The sequence below is a fragment of the Sinocyclocheilus anshuiensis genome, unplaced genomic scaffold (assembly GCF_001515605.1).
Source record: "Sinocyclocheilus anshuiensis isolate Anshui unplaced genomic scaffold, SAMN03320099.WGS_v1.1 scaffold235, whole genome shotgun sequence".
NCBI classification, from domain to species: domain Eukaryota; kingdom Metazoa; phylum Chordata; class Actinopteri; order Cypriniformes; family Cyprinidae; genus Sinocyclocheilus; species Sinocyclocheilus anshuiensis.
Window position 1 is genome coordinate 66,309 of NW_015552562.1, and position 19,911 is coordinate 86,219.

The 19,911-nt window shown below is 39.8% G+C and overlaps 1 protein-coding gene across 1 annotated transcript in view; it reads left to right on the forward strand.

Moving 5' to 3' along the window:
* Positions 1 to 19,911, forward strand: part of LOC107664771 (protocadherin-11 X-linked-like) — a 202,863-nt gene that overhangs the window by 29,697 nt on the left and 153,255 nt on the right. Inside the window, exons 3-4 of the mRNA XM_016455427.1 lie at positions 8,427 to 9,011; positions 14,363 to 16,849. Coding sequence (XP_016310913.1) covers positions 8,472 to 9,011; positions 14,363 to 16,849 — 3,027 coding nt within the window. The 5' untranslated portion in view covers positions 8,427 to 8,471. The remainder of the gene's footprint in view (positions 1 to 8,426; positions 9,012 to 14,362; positions 16,850 to 19,911) is intronic.

The window sequence follows — 19,911 nt, forward strand, 5'->3', positions numbered from 1 at the left end:
TCTCTGATCACAAATGCAGACATGGTTTTATGTTTACGCGGCGCAATGCAACGCAACGCGTAAAACGACAGTATAAGTCATTATAATCAGTAAATATGTCTCTACTGGATGCAACAAATGCCTCGTTTGTAATGGGTTTTCATGTTTTTGTCTCGTTGCTCCGGCCGGACACAGCATCAACACAGTATAGTGAGGGGCGTGTCACACGCTTGAGGTATTCAGCCAATCACAACGCACTGGATAGCTGGCCAATCAGAGCACACCTCGCTTTTTCAGACCGATGAGCTTTGTAAAAATCGACGCGTTTTTATGCGGGGCATAGAGGAGAAACAATAATGTACAGTATGTGGAAAATAATGCGTTTTTTTTACTTTAAACCACATAAACACATTTCATTACACCACATACACAAAATAATGTTCTTTTTAGCAGCATCATATAACCCCTTTAATACAATGGCCTACAGGAATTAGGCAATGATGAGCTAGATATTTACATCTATCTTATCTGTCTGCACATTAGTAAAGTGTAATGAAGTAGTTTGACGTTGGACTTTGCACACAAGCTCGTGTTTATAAGCAAAGCGAACAGTGCCCCCTTTTCCTCTCAGGCGAGTCGCGGCGTTGGTGTGAGGTAGGCTATTAGTCCGCGGTGAGCGCGAGCGAGCGGGGCTCTGACTCCAGCAGCAGTGCGGCTTTAAGATGATGAAGGCTGTGAAATTTATCGCTGGCTCCTCCTCCCGCGATGATGTCAATCGGAGGTGGAGAGGTGGGCAGTACTAAGGAACTGAGTTCATACAATACAACAGATTGCTAGAGCTCTGCGTACAACTAGGGCAAAAAAATCTCAGTGTGTGGAAGTGATGCTGCACCTATAGGCACACTGTCCACCTGCTCCGTTACACTGACAGTCCATCAGTATTTCTCAAAATAGATATTTTGCTCTCCATCACTGCCAAACCACGGGATGACATTAAATGGCGTGTCCGAGGATACGATTTACAAGTTTTTTAGCAGTTAATTAAACGCACAGAGAAAAAGAAAACAACCTCACTAAACAGTTTTCGTACATGCGAGGAGCTTTCCCAGGTTTTTTTTTTCTTTTTTCCCCGTGATGACTGTATGAATGCACTGAAATAAGAAGTACTGCACATTGACAAACCCATTTGGAGCAGCACTATCTCTCCGCGCGCGTGGGATTCAAGCAGTAGCCAGTCGCGAGACATCTGAGGAATTACATCGTCTCTTCTCAAAAGTCATTCGCAGATGTTTTTCGCCGTTCGTGCGTGGACCGTGGACTTTTTCATGGACATGGATCGTTGTCTCTAGTTGGATACCGACTGGTCACTACGTGAAGCTGTTTGATTCTGGGATTTTCTTCAGTCTGCTTCACGGCACTTCATCTCCTCCAGCAGTGATGCCGCTACGTGACGGGAATTGAGAGTTTCCATATTCACAGAGAAACCCGAGGTAAGACGCGTCCTTTTTTATGCTCATTTATGGGTTATTTTTCTATTTTATGCTATGTTTGCGAAGAAGATTTTGTTGAATTGTACCGCGCTCCCTCGTTCATTGAAACGATGGGTCGTACTTACTTTAACGTCTTTAAAAAACATCGCGAATTAGATTAAATATGCACTTACATGCGCTTGCACTGTTCGAGGAAAAAAAAAAAAGTCGAAGGGCCTTTGTGCACAAAAGTCGGTGTTATTTTCCCCTGTGAATAGAACAGTTTGCCTGAGGAAAATAAATGAATTGTAATATTTACAAAATAATAATAATGACACGAACTGCAGAATTTCCGAAAGCTATCCTATACGGCTTCACTTTCTGTTAGTGTGTTAGTGTTTGTTAGTGTGCTGATTTAGCTTTATTATAATGGCAATAGCAACGGGTCCGCTTTAACGCAAAGGTAAAGTCGTGTTAAAACGTTTCATACTGAGAGAACATCTACAGCCAACATGTGAATAACACTGCTCTAAGATGCCATCTAACAACTTCTGAAGCGTTCTCCTCAATCTTCTGGCTTTAGGAGGCTTTGTTTTGTAACTATTCATAACCCTATGAGGAAAATATTAATATATTCCATAGTTCGCTTTTTAAGGAAATGGCCACATCGCATAATTTAGGCTACTCAAAAATGCACGGCTGTATGCAGCTCGCGAGGCAGAAGAGCATCAGCAGATTAAGTCGGAAGCTGATCCAGGAGGATGCGGCATTTTCCCGGCCGAGGCAGAACAGAAATACTTTGTTTTAAACACAAATCCGGTCCTTTACAAAAATGCCATGGTAGCCGTTCTTTCCGCTTGAATACCATACCCTCTTGAGGAAAAAAAAAAAAAAAAAGATTCTTAAATGATTTATCAAGAACCGTTTTGGGGCTGTATAGGAGTTTTTGATGAATGCAAGATTTTCATTGGCGATTTAAAAGTTATTGATGTTAACTTATAGGTTCTTCATATCAGTGTATGGTTTTGTGAACCTTTAAAGAAGTATATACATAGTTTTCTCAACAATTAGAAAAGAATAGCTAATAATAGGCTAATAAAATGTAGCTTATTTGTGTAGTTTAAAATGTTCACCAATTAGAGCATGCTAAACCTTAGGGTTCTAACTGGAAGCTTTATTATTAAGAGTGTAGATACTACATTTATTGTTACTTCTGAAAATGAGTTGTAGCTTAATATTATTCAACTGTAATAGCTACAACAACAAAATAATAAAATAACAAATATTCTTAAAGCCTTACACTGTGTGCAAGGATCCCATATTCATAAATTAGATTTGCCTTGGTAATAACTGTAGTAACATGGGTATTTTGGTGCAAACTACTCTAGTTACCATGATAATTTTAAGGTAAGTGTCCAAATGTAGCATACAAGTGCACTGGGGGAGCGCATTGTAGATGTAATCCATTCTGCTTGCTTTGTTCACATTCTGTTATGCATCAGTTGACCTTTGATGACAGGTATGAGTGTCAAATCGGATTAATTTCTAATTTGGATTTTCATAGGGACAAGACTGCAACATTGTTTCATGCTTTAAGGCGAAATGATGCAACTGGTTTTCATTTTTACAGTGCATATCTGGTGGTTGAGCAACTCTCAGATATGGAGAAATTCAGCAGGCCTCTCTCTTTATTACCCATTGTTTATAGTAATTTTTACCAGTTTTCACATTTCTTCATGGAGTGTGGAAAGCACTGAGCCCCTAGAGTCGATGCTGAAAGAACTTTATGCAATTTTTAACAGTATACAAGAAACAAAAAAAATCCCTAAAAAATTTTAGGAATTATTTTTTCAGTCTTGATCGGCCGCTAGAAAGAAGTATGATGTCATCGAACGTGAAAGCAATATACAGAACATGTCACAAAACATTTGTTACTGTATATAGTTGCCTGTAATCCAGTAACATAAAATAGTCAAGGCTTCAAAAATGTATTATTATGAAGTCAGATGTTTTAATAAACTTTCTGTATTGCTTTATAAGCTGCTAGTATCATCAATGATAAGTAAGAACAATTTGAGTGAAGAACTTACCTAGCTAAGACTGATGATATCAATATTATATCAATTGTACAGTTGCCCTTCTGTAAGTTGGCAGAAAAAAAAAAAAAACGTGCATCGACAATTATTTCTGTCATTGCCGAATACTGAATCTGCACTGCGGTGCTGGTCAAGGTGGTTACATTTGATACAGTGTGCTAATATATTATACAAATTGATCTCGCATTATCTGATAATTAGAATAAGAGTTTGCCTTCCAACTATGTAACCATTAATATAAATGGTTATTTATACTATATTAATTTTTATAATTTGACCACACTGTGACCACTCCAGTGCCCTCTATTGGTGGTGTTATTTATTTATTTATCTTGCCTTGCATTACAGTGAAAAAAAAACATGCTTTACCACCTTCAATTATTAGCATAATTTCTCTCTCATTTTTACATTTCAACAATTTACAGTCTATGTTTGTGTTTTAGAGCAAGGTGAGATTAATTACATTTGTTTAAATTATTTTTTTTCTTAACTATGTGCTTATAAAAACTAAGTGTCAATATTTTTTTTTCAAAGTACTCTAAATATGCTACATACATCATAAAATGTGTAGTGTAAAAGGAGTGATGCAAGCATACATGTCTGTCATCTTAAAACCTGTAATAAATGTTATCCTTCATTTGTGAAATCCCCTTGTGCTTCTAATTCCTGTCATTCATAACTTATAGATTTAATACATTTATGTATTTATTAAAGGGAAAATTCAGAGGGGGAGAGTGAAGATGAATGGTGCATCACAGGCCAAATACCAGCCTTTAAGATTTAGAGTTTCATTGGCATGTTATACACTTTGCAATGTTTGTCCATATAAAATCAATTTGGGAGAATGATATATCAACAACTGACATGTCGTTCCACTGAAAGTGCCCACAATAAATTGCCTGATGTTGGTCTAAAGAATTAAATCAAATTTTACTATGATTATTTATGATTCAAATTAGCAAAAATCTCAACCATGATTCATGGCGCACCATTTTACGCAAACAAAATCACTCTCGGTTCCTTCTTGGCTGAAGTTAGCCATAAGTTATTTTGTCATCTGACCGCATGGAAACTGATAAATTGATAAATGGCAGACATGACTGTTTGGATGCATAATCTTTGCTGACGGACCTAAATCGACTCCATCACGTTTGCTACATCTGTTTATCCGTTGCAACTGGCAGCCTGTTTGGTATGTTAATACCTCCCTATTGATCATTCAATTGATCATTGGTTCTTAGGATTAGTGTAGTCGCCATCAAAGCTACTCAAAGCCAGTCTGTGTGTTTCAAAAGGATCCTAACTTTATATGACACGTCAGTCTAGCCTGTTCAGGTACATGTGAGCAATTAATTAAGAGACATGAAAATATGATAGTGATGTTGCAGAACGACAACACAACAATAAAAGTAATATTCATGTTTAATAACAATACCAGATGTTTTTCATTACCAACCATTAGATTAAAAAGGATGCCTTCCTGATGCTTAAAGCCTGAATAAATTATTAAAAAACACGTTTTCTGTTGATGAAAAGCCTGACATCCTGACAACACAAGAAGGACAGCAGGTAGGCTGGCGAACAGCTGGCAGGGGGGTTATGGGTCTCAAGCTGCTGATGGCAAAAGGTGGAGGGCGAACTCAAACAAGACATCGAAATGTCAAATAATCGTGCACACACGGGGTTTCTTTAAACCGATAAAGAGAGCGATGCTTCTGATAAGAGCAAGTTAAGTGACACGCTTCAGGCAGTTGTTCCAGTTTAACTTCCATAAGCGGCTTTAATCATTATTCGAGATGTCATTTTGCTTTAATTACCATGCGTATTAAATTGGATCGTTTTAATCTGATGCCCATTTGGTAGGTTGAACCGTATCGATTTTTCCACCTCTGCAGCATTTGGTTCCTGCCGATTCATATAGACAGAGTTTCAGCGTGAACTTGCGGTTGACGTAGAATTATTTTCTTCCTTGACAGCTCAACTCAAAATCAAAAAACAGGCAGGCCTGTCGATCACGTTGTCACGTAAAGCGCTCCAAAGTCTGTGTGCCGCTCACTCCAGGCTCCGGAGGGAAGGACGGCTTTTGCATACTCCCTGGAATGCATGGTCCGCCGCTCAGAATAGATCACTGGAACCCTGCGCAAGCAGGGAGGAAGTCACACCGATACCCATGAGCGCAATTTTCCCAGCTAATTCTCTCTATTCACTCTCAAGCTGCAAGTTTCCAAAGATTGGTAAAGTTGAAACTCAAAGCTTTGCGATTCCATCCAGAGTATAGTTTTGAAAGAATCGCTCCCAGGAGTAAATCTGAAAATGGCTCCGCGAGTTTTCGCAACAACATAAACTGTCCTAAATATGGGGAGGAGTGACATGTGGGCTCCCGTGTGGAATTGTCTAATCCCAGCACCACGTCCCTGGGTAGCAGAGCTCCATACAAAATGCCAGACATCACTTACTGAGAGCTGGAGCTTATACTGTCTACACTGTTTGGTGCTATTTTGGGTTATACAGGTTCATCAGCGTTCTCTCTCTCCCCAGGACGGTGTGATTCGTTATTGTTGATGGTAAACTGATGATCTAAAAATGCAAGGGAATTTGCAGAACGAGAGACCCGTCGCCCTTATTGCGCATCACGGCTAGTGTCAGTTGCGGTTATTTAGACGTAGATCATCTTTTCATCTTTTATGCACTACTCTGCAATGCACTCCTTAGCCAGTAAGTCCTCTTCATTATGCATTGTCGGATACAGCCTTGGACTGAGTACAGGGCTTATCAGAGTACAGTAGGTGAATAGTAATTGCTTTGTTCTCGCCGACTCAAAAATGGTGCAATCTTCAAAAGCAAACCAAATCATTTTTCACTACTTTCTTCAAAGAACAACGTAGCAGTCTGAAAATATGTGCAGATAGTAAGCTGGCCATTGATCACTGTCATGTAAATACTCTGAGTGGTGCTCGTCTGCCCAACAAACCTTTAATGAGTCCCTACAGTCCAGCCGGAGTGTTCACCGTGAAAAACAGAACATCTTGTGACAGCTGAGACTTGAGCGGCTAAAAAATTGGGGCCTTCAGCTCTCTGTGTGTTTAAAGGAATTAGCCTTTGTGATGAATTTTTGATGTGTGAAGCGAATCTTCAAGGTACACGATCGTGTATCTCTGCTGCGTTCAGCTTTGTTTTTAAACAAACATCCTTTTGGCACATACAAATTACACATTAATGACTTGATGAATGGGGAGTCATTGTTAACAGTATTTCCAGGATATCCCATTTCAAAAACATTATTCCGTGAGCTGTAATTTTTCTTTGTCACTCTAGTAACGTGCTATATTTGAGTAATTCATTTGCTGAAGCTTTATTGGATACTCCTACTCCTAAAAAAACGTTTAACTTTTATTAATGATCTAGTTGTATATTATTACAATCCCTTTGATTTAAAAGAAAGTCAAACTCTTTTAGTTTGGAGTTATTGATGTGGTTAAGGTGAAGGGCACTACATTTAAACAGCAATAGCACTGTGCGGACAATTCTGTAAACTAACAAAACCCAGAGTCTGGAAGTGTTAGGCATCTCCCCCACCAGTTCTCTGTGACCTAGTTGAGTTGTTGGCACATTGTGAAAGCCTCAGCCCTCTGGCTACTTTTATTTATATAATGCCCTGACAGGATTTGTGTGGCCATCAAGCAAGTTGGCAACAAACACTGAAATGCTGATTCATAAATCATGTCTTGGTGCTTTTGAATTATGGCTTTGTCCTATTCTTCTGATGGATATTGACAGTCATTTGGGACTCATGTCTTTATTCTTGAACTTTAAATCATAAAACTCTTACTTGCACTACAGTTACATCTTGGCTGCTCAGAATATCAACATACTGTAATCTGATATCATGCATTGTAGCTCTGTTGAGTGTTGCCAGTGGCATACAAGAGTCCATTATGTGCAGTATGAAATCTGGAGAGCCTCTCTAATGCAGTTGTATGTTGTATTTGGTAGCATTTGACAATTTAAACAATGAATCATCTTGTTAAAACAGTGTCTTTTTCCTTTTGTGTATAAAAAAAAGAAAAAAAAAAAAAAAAAGTGGTAGATCACCCAGCAATGTAAACGGTGTCATTTACTCAACCTCATGTTGTTCCAAACCTGTACGACTTTCTTTCTTTCTTTGGAACACAAAAGAAGAGAAAAATCTCTTTTTACCCCATTGGCAAACAGTGTTTTCCCCTCTCATTTTCACAAAAACCTCACTAGTTTGAGATTTCAATGAAAACAAGGATCTTTTGTCTTGTTCTGTCTTGTTTTGAGATGTTTATATATTTTTACTTGAAAGACAAAGATACTAAAGGATTTCTTTGCAATTTGAGGCGGAAAAAGTAGTCCATATGCACTATACTCCCCACTTGGGAATTGTTCACTACTACGTCTGGTAGTAGTCTAGTAGACTGATTTGGTGAGTTGACTCACAGTGAGAACTTGAGCACCGAACCAGTCCAGTGGCTCAGTTTTGTGATTCATTTGAAAAGATCCAACTCAAGATAATTTGTTCACATTGCTACTCCCATGCACATCGATAGACTTAAAACCTCAGTCTCCATTATTGTAATTGCATGGAAGAAGAGCAACCAGCACTTTTTTTCTTCTTCAGATTTTCCCTTTTGTGTGTGTGTTCTCTTTCCTTTGCACAGAAGGAAGTCATACAGGTTTGAGAGTGAACAGAATTGTTATATTGGGCTAACTAATCTCTTTAATCTATAAAATAATCTAAAATGCTCCCCCAAAGAGTTAATGTTTAAAAGGATCAAGAAGCTATTTGTATCAGAACTGTGTTCCATACAGTAGTTGTGAATATGACCATCTTTCTTTTTTCCCACTTATCTTCCTCTAGCAGACCTTGCAGATCTTTGAAGAGAGTGCAGCACCTATTCTGAGTATGGACTTGGCAAGTGAGGCCCATGTTCTGGTGGTTTTACTCACCTGCCTGTTCTTGATGTGCCGGGCTCAAGAGAAGGACTACACCGTAAAAGAGGAGCAGCCGGAGAATGTGCGCATCGGAAACCTGCACAAAGACCTAAACTTGAACCTAGATCCAGACATTAAACTGTCTTCTGCGCTGCAGTTTAAACCTGTCTACAAGACGGGTGATGTGCCTTTGGTCAAGGTAGAAGCAAGCACGGGAGAGATTTTCACCACAGCCAACCGCATCGACCGTGAGAAACTCTGTTCCGGAGTCTTCACCGAGAAGCGCTGCTTTTACGAGATCGAGGTCGCCGTGCTACCTGACGAGATTTTCCGACTGGTCAAGATCCGCTTCCTCATCGAAGACATCAATGACAACGCCCCGCTCTTTCAGTCGACGGTTATCAACATCTCCATTCCAGAAAACACAGCCATCAACAGCCGCTACCCTGTCCCTTCCGCATTTGACCCTGATACAGGGATCAATGGGATTCAACACTACGAGCTTGTCAAGGTGAGTTCAACATTCAGCTGTGATTTATTACGTGACACCGCCATTTAATGGGCCCTTAATGTCCAGAATAAAAATAGCACAGTAAGCAATAAAAAAAAATTGTTTTTGGCTCAAGGTTTTAAAAGTAATTTCCTCTGTTTTGTGTAAGGTAAGTTGTTAATTGCACCAAGATAGATATGAACAATGGGGAGAATGGTTCTTTCTTCTAATTGATGTCTTCTGAGAAACTAGCGTAATATTCTCAGCGGCTTAATATAGTCCGCTCAAACTGAAAAGTAGGATAATGGTATGCATGCTATTAAAATATATACAGTAGCAGATACGTTGCATGTGTATTTAATTTAGCATTTTATACAGTGTCAGAAGGCCCATTAACCCCAGAAGTGGTAAAAAGTCACTATGCACACTCGCATGCATCTGGGCTGTCAGTCACAGTGCGGAAGATTACGACATAGCGTAGTTCAATGAATGAACTAGTATTCCCCAGAAAGGTCGTCCTGTATTTTAATTAAAATTCAAATACAGTGTGAAATTCAAATACAGTGTGAAACAAAGAGCCCAAGACTGTCATTAAAGTGAAAGAGTAATTTGTACCTTTTCTTTTGAGAATTAGCCGAATCCTTGCTTTTCATGTCTGATTAAGTTACCAATTTGCATTTTTAAAGAGTCTCTTGCTCTCTCTCTCTCTCTCTCTCTCTCTCTCTCTCTCTCTCTCTCTCTCTCTCTCTCTCTCTCTCTCTCTCTCTCTCTCTCTCTCTCTCTCTCTCTCTCTCTCTCTCTCTCTCTCTCTCTCTGCCAAGCTGCTGCGGCTCTCTCGATTGCCTTTGCTTGGAAAATGACCAGTGCGTTTCCTCATACAATTACAATAAATATGTAAAGGCTCTGTTGCCTTTCAGATGATTTCATTTGCTCTTCGTCTGCAAGTGTAGTGTCTCTTTATATGAATCATGCATGCGAGTTTGGTGAGGCTTGATCTAAGTAAACAGAAATGGAAAGGGAGGATATGTTTCATCCTCTGAGGTTGTTGAAAGCATCCCACGAGCAGCATCTGGCCGTGAATCCACCTCTTGGACTGCGTTTGCATGGTCCTGTGAGAGTTCGAATCTCTGAAGCTCCCACACGGTAATGGTTTAGACCAGCTCACTGTCAGCATGGAGCTGCACGATTAGCATTGTGGGCCACAGCTGCTGCGTGCATAGCTTTGAAAGAGCTCCGATAGCAATCCCTCTTCTGCTCTTTACTCATTCCAGTCATGTCCCCTAAGGAGCAAGCCCTCGCTTATGACACAGAGGGCCGTTATTGCCTACCCCGGTTTTAATTGCAGTGCCATATTAATTGTTCCATCAGCATTAGTGTTGCCATGTCACCTGGAACGATGCACAGAAGCACCCCTGGACACTATCAAGGTCAGCTTACAGAAAGTAATACCATGCATGGCTGGAGGAATGCTTTCCATTAGAAGAGATTTTATCACTTAAAGAGAACCTCTTTACAAGTCCTATCTGGAGGCATGTGGATCAGATCAGGCTCATGGGATGAGGATATTGACTTTTCTGTTGTGGGTTCCACCCAACTCATTGTTATTTTTAACCTGCCGTTTAAGCACTCTAACCTCACATTAAGAAAGCCATTTCTCTCGTTTTGAAGCCGTTTGTGTGTTTTTAATCACCCGGGACCGCCGGCATTGTCGTTTTATTTCTGCGCCACATTTTAGATCTTTCGAAAGGACTTTCATTGCAGCAAAGTCTCCGTTGGATTGCTTATTTGGGGGAGTCAAGGTCAGCATTAAAGTTGTTACCATTTCATTTCAATAATTCATGAGTATTTTGGTTTTCATCTGTGTCTGATTCCGATTTGAAACTAGCTCAGCTTAAATAATTTATCCAAAGTGTGATTTTATTTTATTTTTTAAGCTCTCACTTCTCACTTCTCCAGTTATTTCACTTCAAGACAATGAGAAGAGCCAGTCGAATGATGCATTAATGATCAAGGGCTGACAAGTAACATGTCATAAAGAGTTTCCATGAATATTGCACCACAAAGGCTTGTGAATGATTCTCGAGAAAGATATCATCGTCTTAGAACAAAGTAATTGTTGTGCCTGAAGTTGAGCTAAGGGTTCTGACACTTCTCACAAAAGGTTTGTTTCCCAGGAAACGCTTGCAGTATATAAAGTAAATAATATTAATTAGAACAATTGGCTTATGAGATTATAGATGCTCATTAAACCAAACATTTTGGAATGTCACTCCCTTGAGGATCAGTCTGAGTAAAAGTGCATTCAGTTTAAGGATGAGTGGATAAGGTGAAACTGATTTCTGCTACTGTTCTGGACAATAGTGGATGCTGGGGAAATGTTAGGAGATTCTAATCACATTACTACCTGTCAGTTGGTTCCAGGTTTCATTTGTGCCTAATTTCTGGCAGATTGTTCAGCCAAAGTTTCACCAAGGAGACCACGCTTGTGTTTCCGTCACAGGGAAATGGCTTAGATCTGATTATAGTTGGTAGTGAAAAAAAAAAAAAAACATTTTCAGGTGACAACATTTACAGACAATTTAGTGTAAGTGAAATATTTATGGCTTTATATGTTGTATTAAATGTATTTAACACTTTATACAGTGTTTCGACACAATACAATGGCGCAGGGGTCTAAAATATTCAGTTTCTCGGTTGTTGATACTGAGTTCATTCTGAGTCGTTGCTGTAGAAGGTCATCTCATTGATTCATACAGCAGATACTTCAGCCAGTCTGCAAAGCTGAGAGAAACTCTGGGGTTGAACTATGCAAAATGAAGCCCACTGATACTTAATATTCTACTGTTAAGATACAGCTCTCTTTGGGTTATTTATAACCGACATTCGCTTTTGCATATATTTCTTGATTGCACCAGACAATTGGGTTCAGTTTAAGCAAGTTTTTTTGGCTTCGTCTTACACCTAGTATCATCCCCTGTCAGTCTTAACTTGAACAAAAGAGATCCATCCTATGTGTCTCTCATAATGCTCTGTGGGTCAGTTGGTATGAATATGTAGATTCTTATGCACTACCTGTATTAATTTCAGACATTTGTCACTTCCCTTGGGCCTGTGATTCATGTTCTTTTTACTCTACCTGAGTCTTTCTGAAGATAATCAGAATTCCCCAGCCTCATTTTCTATGGGCCTGGCTTGTATAATTATGATTGATCTCCTCATTGCAAGGCATTTTTAAACCAGACTCATTAACTAATCCATGTTTTAGCTCCCTGTATAAATCTGAAACAATCATAGATAACTAGTGAAAAAAAGCCCTTATGGTCACCGTGCATGCATTTGTAACTGACAAATTGTAACCCACATTTGTCATAACCAAAAGTACAAGAAACAGATTTTTGTGCTGATTTTTACATTAACTACATCTTCATGGCAATCAATTTTTGTTGAATTGTGTTGACTGTATAATAAAGAAAAAAGCTGTTCTGCATGTGCTAATATATGTAGGCATCCAAATTGTTCCTTTAATAACTTTTGTGTTTTAATGCTAATTATGTACTTTGATGTGTTTTGATGTGTGTGTTATTTACATGTGTTGGTAGTACTGACAGTAGACCACAGATGGTCACAAAATTGTGCCAAGATCCACCAAAGGGGAATGCTACATGATTTTAGCATGTAAAAAGCTTACTTTGTCAACCCAAATGATAAATTGTCATTTGCCATTGTAGTTAATTTGTGGCTGCATGCAGTGTGCCCATAGAAAGTGGATTGTTAGTACCAGACTAAATGATTCAAGATCACCCATAGCATGGGAAATGCATATATGTATCGTAATCACATTTGAAATATGTACCTTGACAGAGTAATCTTCCCCAGCTTTATGTGAAGCAGGAAGCTTATCTCTTAAGGAAGTTGCCTTTTCTTGTTCTAGCATGAAATGTTTTTTGACTGAAAGAGCTTCAAAGAGTCTCTTTGTTTCACAAATGTGCTTGACTCTCATTCAGGCGCTGTTCCCCTGTCTCCCTCGCTCGCCAACCACGGAATATAGAATACGCGTGATGTTTTGTCGTACCATGTAGCCTGATCTGTAATCAGAAATATTAGGGCTAGTTTCGGTAGGAAGGCAATTATTTTAAACAGTCGAAGCTGGATTCTCAGGGGGATTACACTTGCATTTGTTTTCATTTTCCTCAGGCTTTGCTGTTGCCTAGATTTAGCTCCTTACTGGGAGAAAAGCTTTTTTAAATGTTCAGGTTCTTCCCTTTTCTTTAGTCTGTGGTGGTCTTGCAGTATATTTAAAATGGAAACATCTCTTTGACTCCTTTTCAGCTTCTTTCTTCACATATGAACTTGAAACTGCACAAGCTGTCTTCCATACACTAAATCAGAGTCTTGCTAGTTGGGTAAAACAATAAGTTGTGTGCAGCAAAGCAGAATACACCAGAGGATAGGGCTAGAACTCACTGTTTTATTATTATATTGCTATGAGATGCAGTGTGGCTTTGTTACTTGTATTGGTTGGTAGAAAATGTTGCTTCTGAATGTTAAATCTGCAATTTTCTGTCAGACAGGCAAATGGTTTTTACATTTTTAAGAAAATGTAAACGAAGCACGCTTATTAAGGAGTCTGCAAAGGTCAGGGAAGAAAAAAAAATTATTTAATGAGGGTCAATAAAAGGCTTGCTGTAATATTTCAGACAGGAATATGTGCATTGATTTATGCTTACCCAAGTAAATATGGAATGACACAAGGTAATTTCCTCTCCCAACAAATAATTTTTGATTGTTTACCACATCTTAGTCTTATTTACTTTGGGGGGAGAAACTGTGCTCAGTGCATCATTTATGGCACATATTTTAGTTTTCAGGTGCTAGATGGAACTGTTTACTGTGTGGGGATTCAGTGTTTGCTTTATAGGATCATATCCCCAGGACGGGCTTTTCAAGTAAATATTTTGAAGACCTTGTGCATTTTCTCATAGGATTAAAGAACTTTAACCTCAAGGTTTAATGCTGGAGCTAAAGCCAACATCCGTTGAAAGCCAGAATAAATGACTGGCTCAAACACATTAGTATTTGTATGTTTTTTTTACTTCTGTGAGTTCTGTCTGAGAGATTATCATAACACACATTCCCACATACATTAAAAGTAAGAAGTTCTAGTAATTGGCACAATAATAACAACAACAACAATATTAGTAATAACTGAAACAACAAGAAAAATGCACCATGCATGGGATTTTTAGTTCAAGTATAAACATCAAGTGGAGGTGTCCTCTAACTGGCATTTTGTTCAACACTTTAAAGATGTACTTTTCTTGGTCAAATATACTGCAAACCATTTACAAGACTGCTATTTTTTTATTTTCCAGAGTGTGAGCGAATTTGGCCTGGACATCATCGAGACGCCTGAAGGAGACAAATGGCCCCAACTCATAGTCCAGCACAGCCTCGATCGGGAGACGAAGGACACCTTTGTGATGAAAATTAAAGTAGAGGATGGTGGCACCCCTCCAAAGTCCAGCACAGCCATTCTGCAGGTCACCGTCTCAGATGTGAATGACAATCGGCCGGTGTTCAAGGACAGCGAGGTGGAGGTAAACGTTCCTGAGAATGCCCCAATGGGAACATCTGTCACACACCTTCATGCCACAGATGCTGATCTGGGATCCAATGCTCAGATTCACTTCTCCTTCAGCAACCAAATTTCCCCTGCCACCAAACGACATTTTGCTATTGACAGCACAACTGGACTGATTACCGTCAAGCAGCCATTGGACAGGGAAGTCAACCCGGTGCACAAGCTTATAGTGCTGGCCAGTGACGGAAGCTCTATCCCTTCAAGGGCTACAGTGACAGTCAATGTTACAGACATTAATGACAACGTCCCCTCCATTGATACCCGTTATATAATGAATCTCGTTAATGGCACTGTGCTGTTGTCTGAAAATGCCCCCCTTAACACAAAAATAGCCCTAATTACTGTGACTGACAAAGATGCGGATCTGAACGGTAAAGTTACTTGTTACACTGATCATGATGTACCTTTCCGACTGAAGCCGGTCTTCAATGACCAGTTTTTGCTCGAAACCGCCGCACCCTTAGATTACGAGACCACTCGAGAGTATGCAATTAGGATAGTTGGATCTGACTCTGGGAAACCACCTCTGAACACTTCGGCAATGGTCCTGATTAAAATAAAGGATGAGAATGACAACGTCCCAGTTTTCCCTCAGCCTGAAATCCAGCTGTCCATTCCAGAAAACAATGACCCGGGCACACAGTTGATAAAAATCAGTGCAACAGATGCAGATAGTGGTTCTAATGCCTTTATTATTTATAGTCTTGGCCAAGATGCTCCTGATGGGTTTAACATAGATCCCCGTTCTGGAATCCTTTCCGTTGTCAAAAGGCTGGATAGAGAGAAGCAGGAGAAGTATTCATTCACAGTCATTGCCAGGGATAATGGTTCTACCCCTCTCCAAAGCAACATCACCGTCAAGCTAATAGTCCAAGACCAAAATGACAACAGTCCAGCCTTTACCCATCCTGAGTACAACTTCTATGTGCCTGAGAACCTGCCTTTGTATGGGACGGTGGGTTTGATTACTGTCACGGATGCAGATGCTGGTGACAATGCAGTCGTCACTCTCTCGATCATAAATGGGAAGGACAATTTCATCATCGACCCCAAAACCGGGGTAATCAAACCAAACATTACCTTTGACAGGGAGCAACAAAGTTCCTACACGTTTGTTGTCAAGGCTGTGGACGCAGGTCAAATGCAAACCACCTCCTATGCCAAGGTCACCATAAATGTTGTTGATGTGAATGACAATCGACCGGTGTTTGTCATCCCCTCCTCAAACTACTCCTATGATCTAGTACCTTCAACCACCAGCCCTGGTTCAGTGGTGACCAGAGTATTTGCCATTGACAATGACACTGGGATGAACGCTGAGCTGCAGTATAGTATTATTGGAGGGTCACTGAGAGGACTGTTTGCCATTGACAAAACGACAGGCAACATTACTCTGCAGGAGAAGATTGTAGCAGCAGACCAAGGACTTCATAGGCTAGTTGTAAAGGTCAAGGACTTGGGACAGCCTGAGTCCTTACACGCAATCGCCCTTGTTCATTTGTTTGTGAATGATACCGTCTCCAATGCCACATTCATCCAGGAACAACTTCGCAAGAGTTTGGAGACTCCTTTGGAACGGAACATTGGGGACAACGAGGTGACACCCCAGACCAATGGCTACGTAATTGTTGTTATTGCCATAATAGCTGGGACTATGACGGTTATCCTGGTGATCTTTGTGACTGCTTTGGTACGCTGCCGACAGACACCGAGACACAAAGTTGTCCAGAAGAGCAAGCAGAGCGGCGAGTGGGTATCACCCAACCAGGAGGGTCGGCAGATTAAAAAGAAAAAGAAGAAGAAGAAGAGATCCCCAAAAAGTTTGCTGCTGAATTTCGTAACCATTGAGGAACCCAAGAACGATGACCCTACTCATGAGCACATCAATGGCACCTTAGACCTCCCTGTTGAACTTGAGGAGCAGACAATGGGAAAGTACAACTGGGCTACCACACCGACTACCTTCAAACCCAACAGTCCTGACTTAGCCAAGCACTACAAATCCGCTTCCCCTCAGCCAACATTCCAGATCAAACCAGAGACCCCTGTGGCTCCCAAGAAGCATCATGTCATTCAGGAACTCCCACTGGACAACACATTCGTGGTGGGCTGTGACTCACTCTCCAAATGTTCCTCCAGCAGCTCCGACCCCTACAGCGTTTCAGAGTGCAGCTGTCAAGGAGGCTTCAAGGCACCTGGACAAATCCACACCAGACAGGTAATTCACAACTTCCTTTCTTAAACCACTCGCTGCTCCAGCTCCCATTTGTACTGTCCTTCTGATAGAAAGATGTAGAATGGATGGTGACAGCTGCATGTGCTGAGCTTCAACATGGGCTCAAAGATGCATGCATGTCAAGATGCAATATGCAAATGAAAATCTGAAACTTCAAAAGTGGGAGGTTGTTGGTTTTATGGTTGTGTGCTCATATTAGCAAAAACAGCATTTCACGTCTTCACTGAAGATGACTGTACGAAAATGGCACAATTAATCAACTGAAGGAACATTGTACATATTAGGAAGACTGTGACAGATAGCGGGATGTTGGATGGCTTTGATTATGGGATGTTTTTTTTTTCTTTTTCCAATCAGACGTTCAATTCTAAAGAGTAATTATTAGCAAAACAAATTTTTGTGTGTAGAAAAAACAAGAGTGCTAGCTTGAGATTACAGCTATGTTTGTTCTTGATTGACATGCCAAAACCAAGCACGCTTGACAGAAAACCAAACAAGATAGGGTTGCGTTCCACAAGCACAACTGAACAGATGCACACTGCTGAAACAATTGCTTCCCACAGAAATGCTTGATAGAACTCATTAGAGCTAAAACTTGTAACATAGCAGGGAAAGGCTGATTATTTTTAAATAGAATTTCGAACTCTGTCCAAAGGAAACATTATAAGTTGTCTCTGAGGAAAATTGCCGGCATTAATGAGACGAAGGTTCATTTGAATACTAGTATTCTAGTCTGTGCTTCCAGAGAAGATGTGCCAAATGCAAAATAGCTAAAAAATAAAAGCAGGTGAGGGACATAAATGTAAATTGTGGTGGAGAGAGAGGTGACCTTGCTGCGGCGACTGGTCTTTCTCGCGGAGTGGAAGACTGAGCTGTGCGATTGTAAGTCAGAGAGATCAAGGTGAAGACAGAGCTGTGGGACCGTGAGACTTAAATAGAAGCATATTCACTAACTTAATCACATTGACCCCTTCTTTGAGCAGTTCAAAACCTATTACAGGGCAGGTTTCGACCGGATCTTTATATGATTTCTTTCGTTCTTTCTTTCTTTTTTCTTGCAGAAAGAAACTTATAACTCTTCAGGTTTTAAATATATTGAGTGTAACTTTGAATGCCTTAGTCGTATGTTATTTCTGTACATCTTAAAGGTATCCTGTATGTTTTGACGGGTATAGACTATTGAAATAATCTATTAGAAAGAAGTTAGACAGTGTTGATTCATCTCCGATTCTGAAGTAAAGTGCTCTTTATGTTGTATCTTACCATTCCATACTTTCGGTAAAGCTCATTTTTCCTTTCATATATTAGCTATTGTCTATAATATTTCTTCTTACTTAGTCATTTTAAACCACAACTTGGATATCAGCTCAGAGCCATTACTGACAAATAGACAGTGGATATTGCAGAAGAGAATCTAGAATATCAGATCATGTCTTGTACCCGCTGGCCCCATATTTGGTGAAAAATCTCTAGTGTCTCGTGTTAGCTATAAAGCAGTGACACAAATGTCAGCATTATTTAACTTTAGCGACCCCATCTCGATGTCTGAGAAACATCATGTCTGAATTTGCCATGATGAATAGGTGCAAGAACATTTGTAGGGACCATTAAAGGATGCATTTCTCCCAGGAAACATTTGCTGATGAAGGTCAATGGGATGCTTAGCAGGGCTGGGAATGATGTCAGCATCAAAGAAAAGCTCGTCAAAATACAACATATTTATGGGCCATATGGCTCATAATACTATCAGTGGTCCATTTTGCATTCCGAGCACCACCACGAACCTCTTTCCCACCCCTTTCACTCATCTCTGCCTTTCTTTTATCTTTCGTCTCCCTGTTCTCAGACAGTGATTTTAGAGGTCAATCCCTCCGGTGGTGGTGGCGGGGGGGCTTCTGTCTGAATACACACTTTAGTTGTGGCAGATCAAGTAAATTCCGCCGTACTTGACTGATCCCTGGCAAGGCCATGAATATGCAAGAACTCTAGTCAAATCAAACGCTATAAGGCCTATATATTCAGAGCAGGGGTGTATTTGAGGTCAGTAGCTTCGCCATTCTAACCTCATGTTACTTGCAAACCCATCCCCATTTGGATTGGTATGAATATGCCCTCACAGTCTTATGGGGTCTCACAGTCAAACACATTTTCTTTGCATCAGGCTTCATGGTACATTCAGCATTTCAAAAACATCATAAGATATGGAAGAGGATGTCCTTGAATCCACAGTTTGTGCTCTCAACCACCTGCGTTTCAATAATTCAAATTCTACTTCATTTTTGAATCTCGCCGGGTCTAGGGCAGATGTGCCTTTATTTCCAACTAAACACATTTTTTTAGAACATGAAGTGATTGATCTCTCTTGAATTTCTCTCTTTGTATTGATTACCTCCAGTTGTGTCAAACTCCAGGCGATTTCTGCAGCGTTTAGCCCATCAGCAATTCTTGTGCATCTTGGCCTTTAGTAATATATTCTGCATGTTTGTTTAAAATTCACAAGCTTTAAATTTGTGTATGCCTTTTTTAACCGTCTGATTTTCCCACAGATAATCCTAAGTAAAATTAAATGTTGCCATTAATAGTACTACCTAGAGGTGCAGCCATAATTGCTTTGCTTTCTAGTTTAATATTTTGGTTATTACATCACCGTTGTGAAACATGTTACACTCTGAATCTTTTACATATATGTACAGTATATATATATGTGTGTGTGTGTGTGTGTGTGTGCGTCACACACATATTTTTTTAAGTCGTGTACAGTGTATATATATATATCAGCTTTTTTTTCTTTCGGTGTGATGCAGTTGTTTCAGCATGCGTTTATGAGTTGAAACAACAGTTACTAGTTACTAGTTCATTCAACTTTCAATTAGTTATGTCTACAAAAAAAAAGTTCAAAATTATCTTTTAGCAAAGACGTGCTAAATTTATTATAAGTGGCAGTACATTTATATATGTTACAATCCTAAAACACATGAGGTTAAGAAATACATGTTGGTGCTTTTGCATTTTTGAAGTTGGAACAGCAGTTTTTTTTTTTTTTT